The 26,023-nt window shown below is 34.6% G+C and overlaps 1 protein-coding gene across 2 annotated transcripts in view; it reads left to right on the top strand.

Annotated features, from left to right (window-relative positions):
* LOC149776773 (uncharacterized) overlaps positions 1–26,023 on the top strand; it is a 154,382-nt gene that overhangs the window by 19,218 nt on the left and 109,141 nt on the right. The window contains exon 1 of one of the 2 annotated variants that reach the window (XM_089941449.1): positions 25,603–25,712. The exons of the other annotated variant lie outside the window; for it this stretch is intronic. Within the exon in view, the coding sequence (XP_089797575.1) occupies positions 25,643–25,712 (70 nt within the window). The 5' untranslated portion in view covers positions 25,603–25,642. Of the gene's footprint in view, positions 1–25,602; positions 25,713–26,023 lie in introns of those variants that run through there. 2 annotated transcript variants of the gene reach the window in all.

Below are 26,023 nucleotides of genomic sequence, written 5' to 3' on the forward strand. Positions count from 1 at the left end.
AACAGTTGGTTATTAAATTTCCAATATCCTTTTCCCCTTGGAAACGTTGAAAACGCCACACTCAAAACAATAGCTGAATGATCAGTCTTGTACCCTGGTAGGATACATGCATCTGCTGTATTCATATGAATGTCATCTGATACAAGAAAGTAATCTAGTCTACTTTGTTTCAAGGGAGATTTTTGCCTCCAGGTATACATCTTTAAGTCTTGGTTGGAATTTCGCCAGGGATCAATTAATTCCAATTCGTTTTTCAGGTCTTGAATCGCTGCCCTAGACTGTTGGTGTTTGTCATGTAAAATATTATAAGTATCCAAATCTAAGTCTTGAACAGTATTCCAGTCTCCGCACATTATAATTGATGAGTTCTCAAAACATAAAGTCTCCTCCTTTAACTTTCTAAAAAAGCTAGGATTATCATCATTATAACCATACAAATTCACGAGGGTTATTCTGTTGCCATTAATTGTAATATCTAAAATAATAAATCTCCCTTGACTGTCACATCTTTCTCTATGAATTATAAATTCAAAAGTATTTCTAAAAAATATTGCAACCCCAGCACTTTTACTAGAGCAGTGACTAAATATACATTTGTATCCCCATTCAGCTGCCCAATATATTTCATCGTTCTTTGTACTATGAGTTTCTTGCAAGCATATTATAGATACATTCTTTTGTTTTACCCAGTGAAAAATATCCCTTCGTTTTAAGACTGAACCTTGCAGGCCTCTAACATTAATAGATATAATTTTTATTTTATTATCCATGAAAACAGCAGAAATTTTGCACAGACATATTCTTGTACAGGAATGTATGAAATAATTATCACCTTGAGTTTATCATATGCATGGCTTTCACACTCACACTCACACAGAATACAAACATCCATAATAAAATCATCCATGGTGTTACAGTAAAGGCTGTAGCTTTGGCTGCATTTGACATTGATACAGTATACTATGGACAACAAGTGAAACAACTCCATTTGTGATAACTCTTATGCACCTCTGACAGACCTTTCTGGAGCTAGAGATAGTTTTGTAAACCAAACGGCACAGATTAAAAAGGATATAAATTACAACTTAATGAATGAAAAAAAGGGGTGAAAAGGAAGAAAAAGAAAGAGTGAAAGAGCGCATACAAGGAAGTGGTGGGTGATTGAATGTATGAGCAAAAAATGTGAGACTGAGAGATTTATCATGGAAGAGTAATGTTGAGAAAAGTGAGTAAACAACTTAGTAAATGTGTATATGAGAGTATAAGAGTGAAAGATGATTTATAAACTAGTGAGAGAATTTATTAGGGAGAGATATAACAGTGGACCAGTGAATCATCAGACATATAAATTATGGATAAAATTGGTGAGGGAAAGAAGTGTCTTATAAACAAAATATTAAAACAAACTAGAGTAGAAAAAGGAGTATAAAAACGAAAGTTCACATACCTATTCGGTCAATTTCATAAGTTCACAGAATTGCTTATTACACTTATAATCTAATTTTCTCATCAATTTCATCATAGATGTCAAATTTTATCCTTTTTCCTGATTTGGTTTTACCATACACAGATCCATTAAAGTACCATGCCCTGTCAATTTCTTGATGCCTAGATAATTTATTTATAAGTTCAGTATTCAGCCTGGTTACATCCTCTACCAGTCTAATTCCTTTGTACTGCAGAAAATCCTTCCGCTTCTTGATAATTGGAAGTTTACAATCCAGACTCCAGAATCTGACAATCACTGGCCTTGGTTGTCCCTGTCGACCTGGAATCCTATGCACAGCCACTATGTCCCTGTTATCTAAATTAATTTTTGTGACTTCCTTCACCAACTTCGGAATTCTTTCTCTCAGATTTTCATTTTCCTCCTCCTCCAGCCCTAAAACTTTTATGTTCAGCTTCCTTGAATATTGTTCGAACTGGTTTGAAGCTGAACTTGCTTGCTCTGATCTCCTCTCATAATCTTTCATATCAATCCTCATTTTATCATTTTCCTTCTTTGCTTCTTGTAATTTTTCTAACAGTTGGTGGTTTTCAAATTCCAGTGAATCCACCCTGTCCATCAACTCTCCTGTCCTCTCCTGTATTACCCTTTCACTTTCTGCTACTATCTCCTTTCTCAGATCAGAATTATATCTTGTCTACAAGGAAGAAGTAAACATAAATACTTTATTCTATATCTTAATGTCAGTCTCAGTGAAATCAATTTTAGTTTAGTTCAGTGGTAATTTTAGAGGATTTATTAATTTACGGTATTCATTGGAATAACAAATTGCTCATTGATTGTATGACTAATCAATACTTTGGAATTATTGTGAACTCATGTAAGGACATTTTTGATTAAGTCATTGTGATACACTAAGACTGTTGACGCAATACCAAAATCAAGACCATTGGATCATCGATACATTCAAGATTGGAATTTATTCTGATCACCATTGGAATTCATATAGAGCGCTGTACGTTTGTACTTGTCACAATTTGAGATTTAATTTACAATGTTGTATGTTCCTTTTAAATTTTCACTTTGTATTCTTGGAAAATAAATTCTTTTGTGAATTTCAAAAAAGTTTTGGTTTTTGCTCTTTTTTGTTATATCGTTTACGATCATTGATTCATATCATAGTCCATATCATGATTAGGCAATGCATATAACCGTGATGAACCGTACAGGTGAATATGACATATATTTACAACTGACTGACGCTTCGTGAACAATAATTATTCATTGAGGAGTCACTACAACTAATACATTTTATAACTTAGCAACCCGTTCTATGTCTGTCTTTCTCTGTCTCTGTCTGTCTGTTTGTCTGTCCTCCTCTGTTTCTGTCCCTGCCTCTGTCTGTCTGTCTGTCTGTCTGTCTCTCTCGCTGTCTCCATCGATCGGTCGGTCGACCATCGTAGCAAGATATGGGCGAAAATCTATGAAAATACGAGCGAAGGTTGATTTTCACATGTGTAGGACGACGTACCAAAATCAAGACCATTGGATCATCGATACATTTAAGATTGGAATTTATTCGGATCACCATTGGAATATATATATATATATATATATATATATATATATATATATATATATATATATATATATATATATATATATTTAATCATAAGGGGGAGGAGGTTTATGGTTTATGTGTACATTTTTCTTAAGCAATTAGAAACATCGAACAATTTCAATTACGGATTTTTCATGCCCCAAAATGTATCGATTGATTGTGTAAACAAGTCAATGTACTTGTCACGGAATTGTATACATTCTTTTTGTATTAAATACATGTACTCGGGTTTCGTTTTTCGAGTACAACGATGCCCGAGGGTGATTTATGAATATTGTTGTATTTCGAAATAGTATATTCGTTTCATCCTATTCCGCACATGCGAAGTGCTTTCGAGGGGAAGAACCGAATGCCTTCAGTGCACAGACAACATCTGTGTGTAAATACCTCGCCGTAGGTAAAACTCTTTACATTATTGATAGTCTTGTCAGTCAGTGGTCTACTATAAGGACTTTCACATCTTCATCTGTACAGCTACCCGGAGTGTCCGGTGCGTGTAGAGCTGTGTAGAGCTGCCTGGAGTGTCCAGAGTGACTAGATTGTCTTGAGTGAGCAGAGTGACCCGAGCGTTCAAAGTTATCGGAGTGATCGGGGTCGACGTGGTACAAGCTGTAAAGGCAACCGCAGGAATTAAACGTAGCAGCTGTGAAGCTGAACTGTAGCAGCCGTGGAGCTGAAAATAAAGTTTGCTGATGACGGAGTGTATCACCTTACATATAATCAATTAGCCCTAGGTAATTTTGGGGTTCGTAAAATCCATTGTATTTTTCTGGACTGTAAAGATGATTTGTATATCTGTCCCTTTTTTTTTTTTTACATACTTTCACTATCTGAGTGAATTCATTCTAGTACATGAGTAAAACTCTACATTCTTTACTAGTTGAGTAAACCATATCCACCTCTTCATTGTGAAATCACTGTGAATCATTCACCCCTTGACTTTGTATTTTGTAAAGTAATTTATTTGTATTTTTAATTATTAAGTATGTGCGTTCTTATGTTAATTAATTCAATTTTTGGATTATATATACGCACAAATTATTCATAATTGATTGCCCATTCAAGTCATTCATTATTCAACATTGTATTTATATCATCGTCAAAAGTGTTCTGTTGTGAATCCGGAAATCCCACACGGCTATATTGTTACTTTCACGTGCAGTCATGTGTACATTTAACGTAGGTGTCTGCGAAAATTTCGATTGTACGTTTGGGACTTAGCCATATTGATTTTGAGTCCACTATTCTTTTGTTGTTTATTAACAATCTGATTTAACCGTTCCGATTGCATAGCAGTTTGAGCGTCCGCCTCGGATGCGGGAGGTCGTGGGTTCGAACCCCGGCTGAGTCATTACAAAAACTAAAACAAATGTACTAACAGCTGCCTCAAAAGGTGCTCAGCATTAAAGGGGTAGTTTTAGGACTGGTCGGCCTGGTTGCAGAATAATGTGACTGGGTGGTACATCATGCTACATGTCTGAGGGATGCTGCCCCAATGCTAGACATTACTATAAACTACCACACTGCAGACATCGTAGCGATATGACGGAAAACAAATGTTAATCCAAATCACAAACACTCTCATCAATTTGATTTTGATACTATTCATTAGGAACTGTTGAAGAAAAATTTTTATACAACAAAATCTCTCTTATCGTTTACAAGATATATTTGCTGACAATGTAGCAAATGGATCCGATACAGCGAGAGCATTTCATCAACACATGCGCATATTTGAACGCTTTTGTAAAATGATTGGAATGTTGGTTAACTTGGATAGGTAAGACAGCAAATTTTGTTTCACAATTAGGACAAGTTGGATTGGGCGTGTTGGTTGCGGGGCACAGATTGGTAGAATTTAATTTTATAAGAACATGGGTTTTACGTTGACACCCAAATTATTCTGGAAGAAAACTAAATACACGTTCGTAGTATGAGGCTTCATACAAAGGAATTAATTTATGCTAGCTGCTTCTCTGAAGCCATTTGATATATTTGGTTTAGAAGAAGGAAATATAGTGGGCATTTTTAATCTCAACTGGAATACTATTCCAGAGCAGAGTTCCAGAGTATTGAAAACTTTTTTTTAAATAACTCCTTATTTGGTTTGGGAATTTTATACTGTTTGGTAGACATGGATCGCAGGTGGGGAGTATTACCAGGTAGCCTATACTGGAATAGTGATCGTAAATATTCAGGAGCACTATTATGGGATATCCTGTCCATTAATTTGGCTTTTCTCAAACAGTTTCTGTCTTTAATAGGTAATACTTTTAACATGCCGGCTAAATTTTCCTTGCTTTCTTTCTTGATTGACATTAGCCCAAATGTTCGTTTTTGAAGATGTACCAGCGTTGCGATGTTTTTATCGTTTGAATTACCCCATACTGTATTACAGTAGTCTAAATAGGGTTGTATGTGACTGTTATAGAATAGTTTTATGTGCCTTTCATGGAGAAAATGTCTTATCCCACTGAGAAGCCATAAACTTGAATTGACTTTTTTACTGTTATGTTTGATATGTTCGGTCCATGATAGGCTATTATCTACCAAAACACCAAGCAGTCTATCATGACAGACCATTTGCAAATGTTTATCCTTCCATGTCAGACATAATTCATCACTATCAAAATTGGTCCTTCTTTGCCGTGTTGAGATAAGTAATATTTTAGTTTTACCAGTATTTACCACCATGCCATTGCATGCGCACTAGTTTTCCAGTTTGTTAATAGGGCATTCTGTAAAGAAATTTCGAGTTCACGCTTTGTGATTTGGATGTCTGACAACGTTGTGGCATATGCATATAGATCTGTAGATGATATTGAGTCTCTTAATGAAAGTGGTAGGTCATTAATAAATAAAATGAATAGTAATGGAACTAGAAGTGAGCCTTGTGGTACTCCATATCTAACTGTTCCAGGTTCAGACAGGACCTATTGAAGGCATACAGGTAAGTGATGGGTTAATAAGCCTATTGAAGGCATACAAAGTATGCGATGGATTAACAAACCTAATGAAAGCATGCAGGATATGTGATGTGTTAATCGGCTTATTGAAGGCATACGGAGTATGTGATGGGTTAACAAACATATTGAAGGCATTCAGGGTATGTGATGGGTTAATAAACCTATTGAAGGCATACAGGGTATGAGATGGGTTAATAAGCCTATTGAAGGCATACGGAGTATGTGATGGGTTAACAAACATATTGAAGGCATTCAGGGTATGTGATGGGTTAATAAGCCTATTGAAGGCATACATGTATGTGATGGGTTAATAAGGATATTGAAGGCATACAGGGTATGAGATGGGTTAATAAGGATATTGAAGGCATACAGGGTATGAGATGGGTTAATAAGCCTATTGAAGGTATACATGTATGTGATGGGTTAATATGCCTATTGAACGCATAACGGGTATGTGATGGGTTAATAAGGATATTGAAGGCATAACGGGTATGTGATGGGTTAATAAGGATATTGAAGGCATACAGGGTATATGATGGTTAATAACCATAGTAAGGGCATACAGGATGTATTATGGGTTAATAAACCTATTGAGGGCATACATGATATATGAAGGGTTAATAAGGTTATCGGAGGCATACAGGACATATGATTGGTTAATTGGCCTATAGATGACATGCAATGCATTTATACAGGTTTGAATATATACTTCGAATAATCCCCAGTTTTCATTATTTGAGATAGTTATATAAGCTTTGAATCTCTGTATAAAAATCGTTAGCTGCTAGTAGTACAAAGGGTATGGGTGTATTAATGTACGTAGCCAGCATGCATATAGAAATGTAGATGAATAGAGAGAGCCAACATGCATATAGAAATGCAGATGACCAGAGAGAACCATCATGCCAATATAAGTCTAGGCGAACAGAGAAAGCCATCATGCATAGAGATATCTAAATGCATTGAAGGAGCTCGCAGGCATAGATAACTCTAGATGAACAAAATAAGCCAACATGCATATATAAAATTATAGGTGAATAGAAGTAGCTAAGAGGTAAACCTACATCTAGATGAATGGATAAATCATGCATATAGAAATGTAGATGAACAGAGAGAGTCTGCATGCAAATATAAGTATAGACGAACAGAGAAAGCCATCATGCATAGAGAAATCTAGATGAACACAAGGAGCTGGCAGGCATAGAGACCTCTAGATGAACAGCGATAGACAGCATGCATATATAAATCTAGGTGAATATAAGTAGCTAAGAGCCATACATAAATCTAGATGAATGGAGCAAACATGCATATAGAAATCTAAATGAAAAGAAAGATATAGGAGGCATTCAAAACTCTAGATTAATAGAAAGAGCCAGCATGCATACATGCATCTAGAATAATACAAAGAGCAATCATACAGAGCTCTCGATGATAGAAAGAGCTGGAAGAAAACATAAATCAAGGTTAATGGAAAGAGTCAACATGCATATAGAACTCTAGATCAATAGAAAGAGTTAGAAGGCATACATAACTCTAAATCAAACAAGAGCCAGCAGGCATACAAATCTGTAGATCAATAGAACGAGTCAATATGCCCACAGAACTCTAGATCAATATAATGAGTCAGCATGCATACAAAACTCTAGATCAACACCAAGAGCCAGCATGCATACAAAACTCTAGATAAATAGAAGCAGAAATGCTTGCATACAAAACTCTAGACAAATATAAGGAGCTAGAAGGCATACATAACTCTAGATGAATATAAAGAGCCAGCATGCATACAGAAGTCTAGATTAACAGAAAGCGCTAGCATGCATGCATAACGTTAGATAAATAGTAGAAGCTAGAAGCTATAAAGAACCCCAGATCAATATAATGAGCCAGCATGCATACATAACTTCAGATCAATATAACGAGCCAGTATGCATACAGAACTATATGAATATAAATAAGCCAGCATGCATACATAACTCTAGATGAATAGAAAGAGCAAGCATGCATACATAACTCTAGATAAATAGAAGGAGCTAGAAGCTATACAGAACTCTAGACCAGTAGAATGAGCCAGCATGCATACATAACTCTAGATCAGTAGAATGAACCAACATGCATACATAACTCTAGATCAATATAATGAACCAGCATGCATACAGAACTCTGTGTGAATGGAAAAGCCAGCACGCATATCTAAATCTAGATCAATTGACGGAGCTGGATGGCATATAGACCTCTAGATGAACAGAGAAAAACATCATGCACATATAAATTTGGCTTGGATGTATAGATACATCTAGATGAATGGAGACAGTATGCAAAAATAAATCAAAATAAAAAGACAGATATAGGAGGCATTCACAACTTTAGATGAATAGAAAGAGCCAGCATGCATACATATATCTAGAATAATAAAAAAAGCAAACATACAGAGCTCTAGATGAATAAAAAGAGCTAAAGTCATAAGGAAAGCTAACTGAATAGAAAGAGCTAGCAGGCATACAGCACTCTAGATGAAGACAAAGAGTCAATAGGCATACAGAACACTAGATGAATAGAAAGAGCTAGAAGACACACATAACTCTAGATCTCAAAAGAGAGAGCAGGCATAAAGAACTCTGGATCAATAGAAAGAGTCAATATGAGTACAGAACGCTAGATCAGTAGAATGAACCAGCATGCGTATAGAACTCTAGATCAACACAAAGAGCCAGCATGCATACAAAGCTCTAGATCACTCTAATTTACATTAACCATCCGCGATCTGACGACTCTGACGATCTGAGAGAGAAAGAGAGAGAGAGAGAGAGAGAGAGAGAGAGGGGAGTATCAATCATAGATTCTTTGATAGAAAGAGTTATTATGCTTAAAGTACTCTATATCAACATAATGAGCCTGCATGCATACATAACTCTAGATCAATAGAAGAGCCAGCATGTATAGAGAACTCTAGATGAATAGAATGAGCCAGCACTCATAGAGAATTCTAGACGAATAGAAATAGCCATTATGCATACAGAAATATAGATGAATAGAAACAGCCAGCATTCATACAGAACTCTAAATGAATAGATAAGCAAACATGCATAGATAACTCGATATCAGTTGAAAGAGCTAGCAGACACATAGAAGTTAGAAAATGAAACGTGTTCTTCCCAATAAGCTGACGTAGAAGCAAGAAAGTCTCCAAAAAGCAATTTATTATTCGAAGAATTTGATACTTAAGACCCTCGTCAGTACAAAAAGGATATTATGGAATTTTCAGAACCTAATACGGATATTGTAAAAGCTCCTGTTATGTATGATATATTTGGAAAAGTCTGAATTTCAATTTTAAGACACATAAACTTATATGGATCCCCATACAGTGAGCATTGGGTCTCGTGGCATTGTCATGATTTCTCCATGGGGTTAAATTCTATCATTTAAATTGGTTTTGATTCCATTAACTGACTGAAAAAATATGAAAGGATAGGTGCTAGGCATTGGCACGATTAGCAATGTAGACACCAAACACTCACTACTACTATTCAAATGCAAAGTGACTGTGATATAATTTCTAGCTAACCGTAACATGGATGCAAGGTTAATCTTAGTCGATGTTGTATAGTCACTTTTTAGGATTTTGATTAATCTATAGTCATTTTACATAGTCTTTGTTAAGCGCTAAATTTACAGTTATGTTGCATACTCTTTGTTAGAATTTTCATCGATCTACAGTTATGTTACATAGTCTTTGATAGGCCTTTTATCAATCTATAGTTATGTTAAGTAATCTTTGCTAGGCATTTGGTCAATCTGCAGTTATATTACGTAGTCTTTAGTAGGCATTTGATTACTCTACAGTTACGTTAGAAAGTAAGTGTGAGATGACTCAACGTTAACGCAAAGAGTTGAACAGTTAGTGCGAGTCTTTGTTAACTAATCTTTGGTAGGCCTTTTGATTAATCTAATAGAGTGTTAAAATCTGCTAGCGGGATGATTACAATTTAGTATAAAAAATAATTTAAGATTCAAGTAATTTGTTAGTTTTAGTCTTAATCATTTTGGAATTGATCAAGTGAGAGGAATGGAGGAAATAAATCAAACGTTCTATTTCGAGACGAATATTGATTGAAGGCAACCATAGGCGGTTATTGTAGTTGCCGTTAATACATAGTTTAGCTGATTAACATCCAGTCGTGTCCCTCAGTTAGAGATCAATCATATCATTGCAGCAAATAAGTGTCATGGACGCGTTACAGTAGGAAATTCCAGGCATATATTTAGTTGTCATGGCAAAACGGCATGACTAGTTACAATTTAATGTGTAGCTCTTTTAATTTTATTCATTGTTTTGAAAGATAGGCAGTACTTGATTAAGAAAGTTTAATAGTATTCCAACAGTAATCTCTACTGTTATTTAAGAAAATGACAAAACAAGTTTGTTTCAAACCGCTGTCAAGATCTCCCTAATAATATTGCGGTAAAGTTACAGTTAAACAAATTTTCATTTCATCCTTTAAGTTACTTAGCGTTAAGTAAAAATGGCATGATAGTTATCGGCTAAAAAGTACACACATATGGTAGTTGTGCATGATAGGCGTTGTTTTATTATTGCAAATGCTATTATATACATTAACATTAAGACCAGGTACAGTCAGTGAATATCAAATGCATTGTCTATAGCGAGATGAAAATAAAGTACAATACATCAAAAGCAAAATTATTTTTGACCAATGTTTCCTTCCGCGGACTTATTTACAATACCTTTTTAATAAATGGTACTTACGTTACAGTATTGGATCATCTTAAAGTTAATATGTCATTCAAAACAAGGAAATGAAAGTGTCTTATTAAAATTATCTACGTTGAATCAATGCATGATTTACTTTTTTTCCGTATATTTAACAAACTCTGAACAATGCATCGGTCTTTATCTTGTCTATTAAAGTTTGAGCTTTTGATCATAATATAATTTCCAATAATTTAACATATAATTTATCTCAACCGGCAACGTGTGAGTTATATGAATTAGGTTTGCCTGCAAATTTGGCGTTTATTAAATCTGAAAGAGGGTTCTTTTTATTAATACATACAAAATTTAACGGTGTAGGTAGGTGTGTGTGTGTGTGTTTCGTTCAACCTTACTATTCAAAAATGATTTAATAAAGGTAATAAACCCAACACATAGGGAGCTATGCATTGGTGTATCTTTACATAGACTGTCTTGTAGAAAATTTAATACAGTGACATATTTAAACAGCACTTGACATGTATGTTTCAATTATTACAACACATTTCAAATAAATCTTTCTCAAGAAGGAAAGAAAAGATAATTGTACAGAAATAACAAAATGCTTATACTGGAGAACTGCTGAGAGAGAGAGAGAGAGAGAGAGAGAGAGAGAGAGAGGGAGAAAGGGATGGAGAGAACGATATCAAAGTTACACATTAATAGCCATCTGTATTATCTTCTGCCTCTGCATTATAATAGTTAGTCCTTTATTCTTGCTGCTTACCTTAGTGTTTGAAAACTATCGTCCAAATGTTCTTTTATCAATTCCTATATATAATACGCGTGTTATGTTTAACATGTTTAACTTGTGAAATGTCTAAATAAAATTATACGTCAATTACACAATCACCAGCTTCCCACCTATGAGTAAATTTCTCCCAATAACACTTTTGTAGGCAACAATTGTTTCTAGTTTTTACCAATATGAGATTTCTTTTTTAAATATTTCCCAAGTTTGTCACTTTATTGTGAATATGTAATTTCAATATGTCGTTTAATCCTACAGTTCAATTTGAAGAAAGAAAAAAAAATATCATCTTATTTTTCTTCTTCATTTATTTTTAATAATGTATCTACTGTTGTGCATTTGCGATAGGTGTATGCATTTAACATTCAGTCATCTCATTTGTTGACACACAAAAACAAAAATGAAACTGTAGCGCAATCAGAATACATGAACATCTCTAATTCTAATTTTATGTAAGCTAACATTTGCAATTAAACTGGCGTATACAGAATATAGAAACCATCTAAGATAAGTATATTTTTTTATATATTGTTACAGGGAAAGGGTCCTTACTTTACTGAGCGGTTGTCAAACCCTGGCGCGATTCTAACTAGAAGTCATAAGTTTACCCCAACTTTCCAAAGACTTCCATACAACTTCAGTTGTAAATTAGAAAGCCCGACGTGTCCATTTTATACCTAAATTTTACTCTAATTAATGTAAGACCACAGATAAAACAACCTGCCAAATATATATCAACCGCACATCTGCATGGTTTGTCTTCATCAGCTTTCCGTACCGCCAGCCGTTCACGCCTTAGAAAATATACGAGTATCCACTAACACTGGGAACTATTTTAACTCCCCCACCTTAGGCCAGTCAATGTATGCTTTCCAGGCACATTTCGCCAATATAACTGTACCATATTTGCCCCCATGGCGACACAAACAACCAGAATGGTATAATAATGAAATTGCAGAGGCACAACGCAAACGAAATTGCTACCATAAACATAAAGACTTCACAAACTATCGTTTATGGCGAAACAAAGTCAAATCAATCATTGCAAAACACAAACGCTCCTTTTTCAAAGAAGCCATCACATCAAACTCCGATAACAGATCCATCTGGAATCACTTACGAAATCTAACTTCAACGAAACCTGCGCCTCTAGCTCCATGTGAAATTATAGTTGATGGCACTAAATATACTGAAGAGCTCGATATTGCAAACCAACTGAACCATTTTTTTACTAATATTTCCCAAACGCTTGAAAGGTCTAAGAATACACAGCCTAATTTAGACAAACGTACTAAATTCGTGAATGAAAGGGTACCTGATCATGTTAGTTTCAACATTCCCTTAATAACAATAAATGACACTTTTGATATTATAAATAAACTTGACACAAACAAATCAGCTGGTCTAGATGGAATTCACCCCAAAACTCTGAAAATGTCGGCTTTATCAATCTCAGAGTCGTTGAAAGAAATAATAAACTGTAGCATCACTTCCAGTTAGTTCCCGGAGGCATTGAAGTTAGCAAAAGTATTCGCAATTTATAAGGGAAATGAAAAGAATGACCCATGCAACTATCGACCCATATCTGTTCTATTTGTACTTTCAAAAATTATGGAAAAGCATCTTAACAAGTACCAACTCCTCCATAGATCACAATCAGGTTTTCGAAAGAATCATTCATGTCAGACTGCAATGACAAAACTTATAGACCAATGGCTACTAGCAGTAGAATCAGGTGAACTTACTGGTGCAATCTTCATTGATTTTAAAAAAGCATTCGATTTGGTTGACCATTCGGTGCTCATTAAAATACTTTCAGCCTACAAGTTTTCTCCAAACTCAGTTGCCTGGTTCACGTCGTATCTCACAAACAGACACCAGGTTGTTTGCACGGGTAAACATATATCCGAACCAAGTCATATCTTAAGTGGTGTTCCTCAAGGATCTATCTTAGGGCCTCTTCTTTATCTGCTATTTATCAATGACTTAGCCTTGTATCCAGCGCACGCTAACACATATCTTTTCGCTGACGATTCGACATTGCATTTATCTGATAAATCTCTAGACTCCATTAAAAATAAACTTCAAACCGACCTCAACAATATATCAGTTTGATGTCATCAAAACAAAATGCATATTAACATCTCTAAAACGAAATGTATGACAATTGGAACAAGGCAGCGTCTATCTACTAACATGGATTTACTTCTAACTCAATATGGCTTAGACGTATCTATTGTCAAAAATCAAAAACTTCTTGATATCTACATTGATCAACACCTCAGCTGGAATGCGCATATCGATCACTTATGTGCAATGGTAGTCAAAAGAGTAACTCTATTAAAATTGCTTTCAAAATTTCTACCTCCACAATCACTTGAAATTTATTTTTCGGGTTATATACTACCACTAATAGATTACGGCTGTACCATGTGGGGAAACACATCAAATTATAATCTGTCCAGAATTGATAGACTCCAGAAAAGGGCAGCCTGAATAATACTGAAACTTCCTGTTATGACTCCCTCAACTGTTTTGTTTTCACGTCTGAAATGGCTACCTATACAAAAACGTATTCTTTATTTTAAAGGAATCATGACATACAAGTCTTTAAATGGTCTTTCTCCAGATTATATCTCTAACATAATTGAACTAAGATCATGGAATACTGAGCGTAATCTCCGATCGACGACAAACAAAGATCTCCAGATTCCTTGGTCGAAAACCAATCATTACAAAAGCTCATTTTCTGTATCAGCACCTACTGTATGGAATTCCTTACCAATGAGGATACGTAATTCAACTTCCCTTGCTTCTTTTAAAATATCATTAAAGAAATTTCTTCTACACCAGCTAGAATGACATATTAAAAGCTCTGAATAGTAAACTTTAAAATCATATCCATAATTGATATATATTTGTATGTTTCCCAGTATAGACACACATAGTCATTCGTGTCAAATATGTAGGAATGAGTGTGCGACGATACATGGTTATGTGCATGAACTTCTATTTTTATTATTTTATTACAAAAACTGAGGACCATATGGCAGATAGGTCAGCCATGACCTAATGTGTTATCCTCGTTAAAGATAGTTTGTTATTATTATTATTATTATTATATGCCGAGTCCCTTATTAGTTATTCCTTTGTGTAATTTACCGGTTTCCTACCGTAAAAACTACCACTGCAGTCACACCACCAATGTACACCACTAGGATTTAATATGGACTATCTTACGACAGGCACATTCATTCGGTTTTGGCATAAATTCATTACTAGTGAATCATGGCATCATGAAAAGTCACTTACACTTCATTCCGTGACGTTTGCTCCTAGTAGTTGGCTAATTATTTCGGGCTAGGGATATTCCCATTGCGCCGAATTCCAATAATCACATCAAGTAATCACACAAATCTAAGAATTCTTTAAAACATGGCTCTATAACCAAATGCTCATACTCCAAATTTATTACAATATGTATATACCAATACATACTTGCTTTTCCAGCAAAATCCCTTACCCTAACTAAGGTCAGTTTTATATTTATATTCTGCATTTGGATAAAACTTATTTTTGTCATGAAAGAATTAATAAAACCTTTTTATGTTGGTCAAAAATTCTATCTTTGCTGTCAAATTTTAATTGACTAAGTTAATAACGAAATTTTTTAACACGCTGAAAACAATATATGGTGGTTTTCTATAGTCTTAGCGGTCCTACAAATTTTTTCATTCAATCTCCACCCCTCCTTCTTCGTGGATGCAAGCACAAATTATTTATACAATGCGGCGATATTTTCTCTGGTCACTTACATTATTACAATAAAAGCTTTATCATGTGCTAAAATAGTTTATAACAAATGAAGCATGTTTTGAGATCCGAAATTATCTGTGCCAAAGCATTTTGCAGATATTGCTCAATTTTAACTTTAGTATAAACATATTATCTACCAGTATATATTATACACCACCTCATAAAACATATCCCTTTCTGAATTACTATTCTTTTCACACTGTCAAAATAAATGATCATGTGATAAACTGTGAACATGCAACCTCAATAAAAAATGCTGCCCATTTGGGAGATATTAACCTCGAAAATACATTATACTAATGGCCATATGGCAAATACCATTGTAACTTCTACATACCGTGAACGTTTTCACTGCAGATACATTGTTTTAAATATATATTATTTGTCATCTTACTGTTTGATCACATGACGCAGCTTTGGCCATTGCTAGCGCCAAAAGAGACATGGATGAAAATTTACCAATAAAAACTTGCCGGCGCAAATTGTGTCTGTCGAGAATGCGCGTCTGAGGTCAAGATTTGGTGACCATAGAACGAAACCAGCGTGTACGGGCTCGAGATGCACCTCTAATTTATATAACTTCCAAAGCTACTAAATCAACAACATCTATGTGTATCTTATTACATTTTCCCAATATCAATATATGTGTTTATCTTAAAATAGTTTTTTTATATCTGTAGTTTTGTTTGTTCAATATCGGTATTGCTCAATGATTCAATCAGAAGCATGCCTGCCAATCATGTATTTGAATTTGTGGCTGCTCACATAAAATAAAATATTTTATAAAAGAGTTACTTTTGAAGTGAGGAAAGTTATATAACTGAATGGCGTAATTTATTTATGTGTTTATTCCCATTACATATTCTGAATATGTCTGTATATGTTTGTAATATTTAAGCAGTAAGATTTCATACCACGGCTTATATCTGCAGGAATCAAGATTCATGTCCTACGACCGTTGCAATTGTTTTCTGTCAGTTAGAAAGAAGATGTTCCCTTAGAAATGTCCAAACATCCTTTTTTTAACAACTAATTCACACCTAAAGTAAAAGCTCAATGAATTTTGTAAAAATACGACAATTACAAACCTGATATATCTGCAGTAGGATGGATTAAAAACAATTGTAAACTAATTTTAATTTGCACACAAGGACGGCAAAAAATACCATGCGAAAGTTGGTGTTCCACAACAATTAAAAATTCATGAAGAGTTGTTATACGATAATGGACTACATATATGTCTGCAGGCAAACATAGAAGCATCATCGTTGTCCCTAGCTAAAACATATATTTCTATCTGTAAACAGAATGTGAATACCTAATTCTCAACTTTTATTTTACATCGCGGTTTTTAAAATTGCCAGTGTCAGGGGTATTTAGGTAGTCGAGTCGTTAGGGAAGCATTAGGCTAGTTATTGTCCATGACAATATTATTTGGTATTTCGTCTATACTCACTTACCCTTGTTCACCTCCGAACTCATTCACCACCTAAGTTTTGCCTACTTCTCGATCATCTTCATTTTAATGTTCTATTCTCAGTCGTCATCAGCGACATTAGTGTACCAGGTCGTCACAGATTAAATGTATTAAACCTAAAGATTGTATTATGGGTCTTCACACTCTGTGACTCAGTATTCATAAACCTTTGTGCAAATCAAATTGTACAGAGCGTACTAAGCTATTATCCGTAACATAGTTTCCGGTAGTTGCACATTCCGCTTTCTGAAATAGAATTTGATGTGTTTTGTAATTTATAGATCTAGCCTTTTCTCACCCATCAAATATTACGCTGTAAAGGATCAGATTGTTATCATCCTCGAAATATCATGGGCTTAGCAAGTCGCAAATAGCAATTAAAACAAAACATACGTTATTTGTAGAACCGTTGCTACGTGTAAGATGCATAACAAAAGACGCAGGGTCGGTGCAAAGGTATTTTGCGCACAAGGCGAACCTTCGATCTCATTTACCGCCCCCTCACATCTTAACGCTCTAGGTGGCCGCCTAGTTCGCCTATTGTGTTAAGCTGGCCAAGCTAAGACATTATATACTGCAAGATTTAGAAGCCTTTTTGTGCCATGTGCACAGACTTTTGCTCGTCATTGCAATATTGAATCTGTTTATTAGTTATCTCACGAACCAAATGGCTTACGGTCGAAATTGCCTTCTTTTCTCTGACCGATCAACATGTAATAGTTTGCATACAGATAAGTTGTTCAAACCTTGACAGCTCCTATTCTTAAATTCAAGATTTTCTGATTTTTTAAAATAACTTTTGTACTTGATGAATGCATTGATGATACGAAATACATTAAAATACAATCTAACCTAATTATGATCTATATTGCTTTATCTTAAGGAAGATTAAATTCCAGAATGTGTTTATGGACATAAACAAGACACAGAAGACGATGCTGAAAAGAGACATATATTCTAATAATGGAAACAACATTATAATCTACCTTAACTAAACTCTCATGCAACTGTTTAGTTCTCAAAAGAGAACAGTAGTAAACCTATTCCATAAGATTAAAATTATGTTCCCGTATTATGTTCCCGTATTCGGACAAAGGAAATAAAACAGAACTATTCTCTTTTAGAGTTCAAATTGTTGGCCCCAATACAGATAAGAGATAAGGTGAAGTTAACATTGCCCCAAATGATTTACATTATGGATCCCTACAGGGACGGGGGAAGGGTAATACAAAGAAGGAAACACAGACACCTTCAAATCTGCACACACATATGCTGGCCAATACCATGTACCAACTAACACACCGTTTAACAGACCAATACCCACATCCACATTTGCTAACTAATATACCGTCTTATTGATTATCGCCTGTATTTACTAACCATCACACCATCGCAATTGACTGCATCCACAGATACGTTCTATTGCATAACACCATTGATCATCTGCATTTCCTGATCAAATACACAGTCTTACTGACCACCACCCACCACCCACACGTACTGATCATCATACGGTCTTGCTGGGCTTAACCTACATCTACTAACGAATAACAAAGCGTACGTACCAATGCACACTGCTACTAACAAGCAACCACATCTACTATTCAGCCACATACACATACTGAGCAGAGCATCACACACATTTACTGACCAAAGCACTGCCTTACTGACCAGCAACCATAACATTTTTAGTATTATTTTGGATTCCATTCAGAGTAAATTATTATATTAAAGTTTACGAAATATATTGGTTCTTATTTACTTTGTGACTACTGAGTCGTAACACTTGGGCTCAGAAATGCAAATCCATGTTTCGTCACCTGCGACAATTTTATTTTCTAGTCATTCCTGTCATATTTGTAGAGTAATGTCCAAAAAAACAAACAATAATAATTATTGCGTTATGTAGGATGTGATAACAAAACTCTAGAAAACTTTGTCTGACATCGTCGTAGTTTACTGTGCGACTATAATCAATTGCAGACTTCAGTTTGTAAGAAGACAATAAATAATTGTGGATTATGGGACTCGCGACTTTTATTGGTTGTCTTCTTCCCATCTCATCGTTAAAGAACACCAACAATAGCAACGGCAACAACAGAAGTACCAAAGACAGACACACTAGAAGAATCGCAGTCATAGCAAACCCTTGGAACATTGGAATATTATCTTTTCATCTTAGGAGATCAAATCAAATAACTTTAAATAATGACAGTTCTCTGGGTGTTTTCATCCACGAATGTGTTGTGTTTTCTCATGGCAAAGATACATCAGTTCATACCACTGGACTGCGAGGCGCATTAGGTATTGGCTTTAGCAGACATCATTCATCCCATTCAAGTCTTTAATATTACCCTGAATCAGGTCATCGTAGAATACTCAACGAAACAGCACAAGAACCAATTGACCAAATGATATGACTATTACAAAAATAAAACATCAGCGGTAGCAAATTCTTGACTGAGTGTGCATTACATGATAATTTCCTGCAGGACATGATCTTAATGCTCGATATCTCGTCGATATATTTGGAAAGTTTTGAGGCATCACCTTTGCAAAAACTCAAGAAACCAATAGACGTTTAGTTGTCGATTACCAATCCAGCAAAAGTCTGTCCTTCACATTTTCTCCAAGTTTGTTTGCTAATATAGTCCACATAGATAACCTAACTGTTCTTTGCTTGCAGTACGTGTTTGACTGTACGAGAGTGTATTTCCATTCCACGTTGTTACCTTATTATCTTAGGCTAGGCATTTGATTTTAGTTATGTTTATCAGTGACCATCACATAGTTTCCCATTTCGTTGTCCATTTTGCATGCACTTGCGGATAGTGGATGAACATTAGTTGTTAGTCTTAATTCTGATGGTTATATCAAACAAGTATATTATGAATTAGCAGCCTATACCTGTGCAAACCACGCAAAGGCCCTTTTGATGGCCACTGATGTTTCTAGAAATAGAGAAGTTGCTCAAAAATTGCCAAATGAAAATTATTTTATTGTAAATTTTAGTATTTGCAAACTTTCATTTTGCAATTATTTTGCTTGCAAATGATTTTACAGTTTGTAAAGCTGTACTTTTTCTGTTAATATGATTCTTACATAGTAACAATTTTTCTTTAAAATATTCGCTGGCTTCCATTCCAGTTGCAGAATGTAATTATTATTTTTAGTTTGGTTCGGATTTTGTAATTTTCCTGAGTTTTCTCTGGTTCGCTAAAAGACATTCCAGTTTCATATTTGTAGTATTTATTTTAGCTTTGGCTATACTTTTATTATGTATTTTTTTGATCTTGTTTTGGTTTGTCCCTGTTAAATTCGTGGTTGTTTAAAAATGTTGATCATACTTGAGGCTTAAGTCACAACTTTTAAATGTGCTTCTTCTCTTAATTGTATATTTCAGTCTCCGCTAAAATTCATGTTAGTTTTGTACGTTTAGTCTCATTTTTTTCCACTACGATCCTTTTACAATTATGTCCGGGTTAGCTTTTCCCTCCTCTTATTACATGCCAGATTGAAATATTCCTATTTAATTTAGTCCTCGTCAAAAGTCTGAAATTTCCCCCAATTTACATTTCAGTCTCCGCGAAGTTCTGTGATCGTTTTAGTATTTTGGTATTGCGTTCTGTCTCGGCCTTATATTTTTAAAATAATATAATATATATATATTATTGTCCGATAAAGCCCATCCCAATTTCAGAATTTTGGTAATACTTTTAGTCTCAGTCACCTTCATTTACTATTATTGATTTGTTTATTTTATAGTCATGTATAACCCGTTGGGTCTTGTTCTCTAACCCCCTGGGTTCCCTACCACTTCTGATCGAAGTGTTCTCTTCTTCTGGCTTTGGGTTGAGGGGAGTTCAGTGGTACAATTTTTAAAACACTGTCATTTGGCAACTACTATTTATATCTAATTATACAAATATTTTAGTTCTATCCACCTCTCCAGTTTCTGCACTATAATTAAATTACATAATTTACTGGTATAGTTGTTCGCTCTCTTCTCATGCTATAGTTGTATTTATTCTCCATTATATATATATATATATATATATATATATATATATATATATATATATATATATATATATATATATATATACACACACATATACATACAAATAGGAATTAATCCTCATTACTACGCAACTCGCAGCACCTTAACGCGCAGAATATATATCTGCTAGAAGGCTGTTTTGAACTTTTGAGAGAGAGAGAGAGAGAGAGAGAGAGAGAGAGATTTATAATATACATAAGATCGAAGGGAAAGTGATGTCCCTGCATTATGTAGCAGATTGCTTGATAATGGTTGGCAGAATGAATCATACATACAAATATCATATAGGTTACTGTATAAGGAGATTCGAACTCATGTCCGCGGGTAAACGGCACCCATAGCCTGGCCAGCACATAGCAATTCATATTCCATCACGACTTAACACACATCACCAAGAAGTGATGCACTCGTGTGTGGCAGGCTTGGGTTTGAATCTCCATAGAGTTCGAATTAAAATTATCTAACCTGTATAATAATAGTGTTTGTAGTGCGTATATATATATATATATATATATATATATATATATATATATATATATATATATATATATATATATATATCGCTTAAAGACGTTGTTGAGAAAAGACCGCAGAAAACTGAATATAAATGAATTATGTGAGCTGCAGACCTGACACGGGCAGTTTTATTCACATGGTAACTTGGATATTAATGTACGTCGTTGTGGCAGTGGTGTTATACTTACAAGTAACAAATTTAAGAACTGTACTATTTAAACATCAGACAATGTGTTATAGTGTTTATTTATTCGTAAACTTAAGCCAATGTAGATATTCTAAACATTTCAAAGGGACAATATTTTTTCCCCTTACGAGCAGTAATGCGGTATTTTTTTGAAAATAATGTAGACCGTACGATCAATTTACACTTGAGAAATTAACGTCTTACTCCCGTCTTCCTCGTTGGTTCTCACACTTTGATAAATGTTGTGGTTAAACTGTTCAATTTAGTATTCTAGTGTAAGGTTTTTCCTGAGTCCAATTCATAATTAAGTTTGCAGGATTTCGACAACTTAATTGACTGGTTCTTTCCAAATGATTTAAACACTGTGAAAATGTGCTATATTACTTTGAACATAATTTGATTGTACGAATCCGGAGTTGTTCAAGCAGTCCGCATGTTAATAAATCCCAAACGGTATAATACAAATTTACGGATTTAGTCTCGTCTTTCTTTTTCTTGAATTCTAAATTCGCTTTTTTAAATTCCAGTTGCCATTTCTGGTAGGAGCGGTACTATTTATCGTAAGAATGTTTACTTGAAATCACATGCCCAGAGAAGAATGAAACAGATTTTGCACTTTTCAGAAAATATCCATAATTAATCAGCTATCCAAACCTTGTGGTGTTTATTTAAGCATTTCTTATAAAAAATTAAAATATATCTATTAAAATAGCTAACCTCTTATAGCTTAATGTGCGAATCGCTACATTTTCTTACTGTCCACCCTACCAGCGCACCCACCAGTACTTATTCCCACCTCATCCAAACAGTGCAACATTCGTCATGCATATTTTATCTTTATGCCATGACAGCATTTACGTTCCCAGTCTGTGAGGGGGCAAATTTCTGTCGATCTGTGAAGAACACATTAGTTTGAGACCAGTGAACAATTAATTAGATTTATGGAGACAGGCACTGGTTAAATCGCTATACTGCAAGAATTTCTAAATGTCCCGGTAGTGAGGCTATTACACTTTTGTTTATATAGCAACCAAACGGACTTTTAGGAACATGGTTAAACTTCGATTTCATATTGGAACTATCAAAAATTGAATATTTTCATAAACCGTTAGTTGCAAAGTAGAAGCTCAAACTGACCCCATATTTGGCGCATAGTTATTAAGGGCGGTAAATATATTTAATCTTGATTGGTTACGCTAAATAAGAGGCGTGTTTCCCCACACTAAATTCCCTAGTTTTAAATAGCGCCACATCGAAAAAATCTAACTAGTCTAAGCTTTGCTGCAAGAATAAACGTACGTGGACACCGAGACGAAAACACTTGTCCAAGGGACCGGAGGTCTGAAGGTTGAACGGTCACAATTTTGGCGGTAAGAGAGAGAAATCGTTGAAAGCACAGGTATGTGCGTCAAACTTTCCTGAAATTCGTTATGCCAATATAATGTTTTGCTTGAATTATTTGATACTATGTGCATGAATTTAGTTTGCTTAAATATGTAAATCATTATTCTTGATATGATTATAACTGTGTTGAGTTTATATATATATATATATATATATATATATATATATATATATATATATATATATATATATATATATATATATATATATATATATATATATATATATATATATATATATATATATATATATATATATATATATATATATATATATGTGTGTGTATATATATATAGATATAGATATAGATATGTGTGTGTGTATATATATATATATATATATATATATATATATATATATATATATATATATATATATATGAATTCGTATAATAATCTTCTTCATTTAATATTGTCCAATTGTCCAAATTTGTCTTTTAGTTTATATAGGAATTGGGTATTCTAAGAATTCATGTATAACCTTTAATGATATGAGTTACGGGAATCCGTTTGTATTCATCGATCTTAAATGATTTCAAGTATGATAAAGACATGAATGTGTGTATTCGCTGAAATAGCGTAGTTACGACCTGTAATGAATTTCTTTTCATTCATTTATGTAATTGAGCCGAGAGTGGAACCGTTATAGCTATTAGGATGTACATTAATTTTATGAAAATAGGATTGGTTTGGTCTGCCATACTTGGCCGGACTACATAGCCTTTGGTTTCTGTTTGAATGCCGATATTAAGATCTGGTAACGAGAAGGGGAGGAATGATCTATTCCCAGTAGGATAGCCGACGGAAAATTTAGGTTGCTTTTTTATTGTAAAAGGGAAAAATAGCTCTTCCGATGTATCATCAGATGTACTGACGCAATCAAGTAGCTATGTATCTACATGCTTACATATCCCCCTACTCACACAAAGAAAGAGCACCGATGGGAAACGAAGCAGTAGGAAGTTTAGATAGAAGACAAAAAAAGTGGAAGAAAACAAAGGGCGAAATGACAGAGAACAGCTACAGTGAAACTGGAGGGAGCCACATCTAAGCAGGTTATGCAATTGTACAAGGCAAAGACTTCGATTGTTCACTCGATCGTGTGATGACTAATTCTATCAGTAAAACAGATCAGCTATTTTTATAAATATATGTGTCTTTTGAAATTCGGTGAAAGATTTATTCCAAAGCAGTGTATCTTCCTAATGTATTGTATTATCTCCAGTGTTTATGTAATTGATTAAATTTTGATTCTTTACGTACGGGGGCTCGAGTCATTCTGTTCTATATATCTGCTCAGATCTCTGTTTATTCCACCTACAAGTTTACTCGATCCGGGCATTAACTCGATCATCTCCTAGATAACGAAAACCTAATAAACCGGACACCTTGAAAGAAGGTATAATCCGCTTATCAACCCACACCCCTTGTAAGTGAGGGGCGTACATTTGCACAGTAAATCGGTTTAGGCGATGAAGTTACGGTTGGGCAAGCGCACATGAGTTAATAACAATATTTTGATCGATTTGATTCAACAAAGCGTGATAGATATGATATGGCGGATAAGAAAAACAATAAAACGTTGTAGAATAAATACTGGGAAATAAATGGTGTAATTCATCAGGCCATAAAGGTCAATGCAAAAGTTCATTTTTAATGTTTATCCTGCGTCATTTGACATTCTTCTAAAAATGAGAATCAATCTTGACAGTGTCATGGGCTATATAAATTTGTGACATTGAACTATACAAATAATGGCAGTTCATTTTGCTACAGTACCATTTGTTGTTAATGTTACTACAAAAGTAGAATACCTGAATAGCAATGACATACACGAAAGGCTGATGTTATTAAAGAAAGTACATGTTCACAAAAGATATGCATTAGTCATCCTGCAAAGCTAATTGTGTCCAGGTGCCGGAAGCTGGCTACAATAATCTGGCGTACGATGAAAAGAAGACCTTTTGCTATGCCAGCTATGAATAACATGACAGCCTTGCGTTTTAATTTTGGTGTCACAAAATACAACTGAAAATCAGCAAGATAGTTGTAAACGAGAACATGATGATGTTTGATAAGTACTGTACGTTTGCGTTGTACGTATAAACATTCATACCAGCTCTTCTAACATTGGTCTCTCAAGCAGCTAAGCGTTTTGTTATGGTACCATTTCTTGCAAGATATTCCCATAAAATAGCTGAACTCTTTGTAGTACCGTTCCATACCATATATATGTATACCTCTTTTAATGGATGTTATTAAGAATCTGTTAGTACTTTATCATAGTCCGAGTTTAGTCTCTAGGATGGTTCCATAGCGATATGTAGGATAGGGTCATGAAAACTTCAAATTCGATCTATGGTACACCTAGTTCAATCCTCTACTACTTTATGCGACTAAAACTATGCTTTTCGCAAATTTAGTTAACCCTATTTTACATGTGTGAATATTGATCAATTCGTTACAAAACGGGCTGGCAATCTCACAGCAGCACAATCTCAGTAGCATCAGCTGACAAGATCGTGAAGTAAGAAACACGGATCTATTCTGTATTTTTCAGACATACGCTGTGCTGTATTAAGTTTAAAGATTGTACTATCTCATTTCAAGCAAGTACTTTTAATATAATGAAGGCTAGTACACTGCTGTCAATGTGCCAGGCGATCGTTCTGCAACAACTATTGGCTCTGGCGTACGGTGAGTAATGTTTCCTATATTTAGTTGTAGGTATTGACACCAATGCGACATTTGCAAACCAATGATGCAGTTTATTACATGCTTTAGTTAAGTTCGAATTTTTATATATGGCATACAAACAAGTGAGGTTCTATATCGCATATTTGTGGTATTCGAGGTATACAAATGATTCGTATCTTTTTCACTATGCTCTTTTGCAGGGTCTTTTAATAATTGTTGCAGTTTTTGTCATGTGTATAAAGTAATATTACATTTGCGCTCATTTCTGATAAAATTTAACAAAAGTCTTTAAAAATATCATTCTCGAAGTA

The sequence above is a fragment of the Sinohyriopsis cumingii genome, chromosome 18 (assembly GCF_028554795.1).
Source record: "Sinohyriopsis cumingii isolate HCF-2022 chromosome 18, ASM2855479v2, whole genome shotgun sequence".
Taxonomy (NCBI): domain Eukaryota; kingdom Metazoa; phylum Mollusca; class Bivalvia; order Unionida; family Unionidae; genus Sinohyriopsis; species Sinohyriopsis cumingii.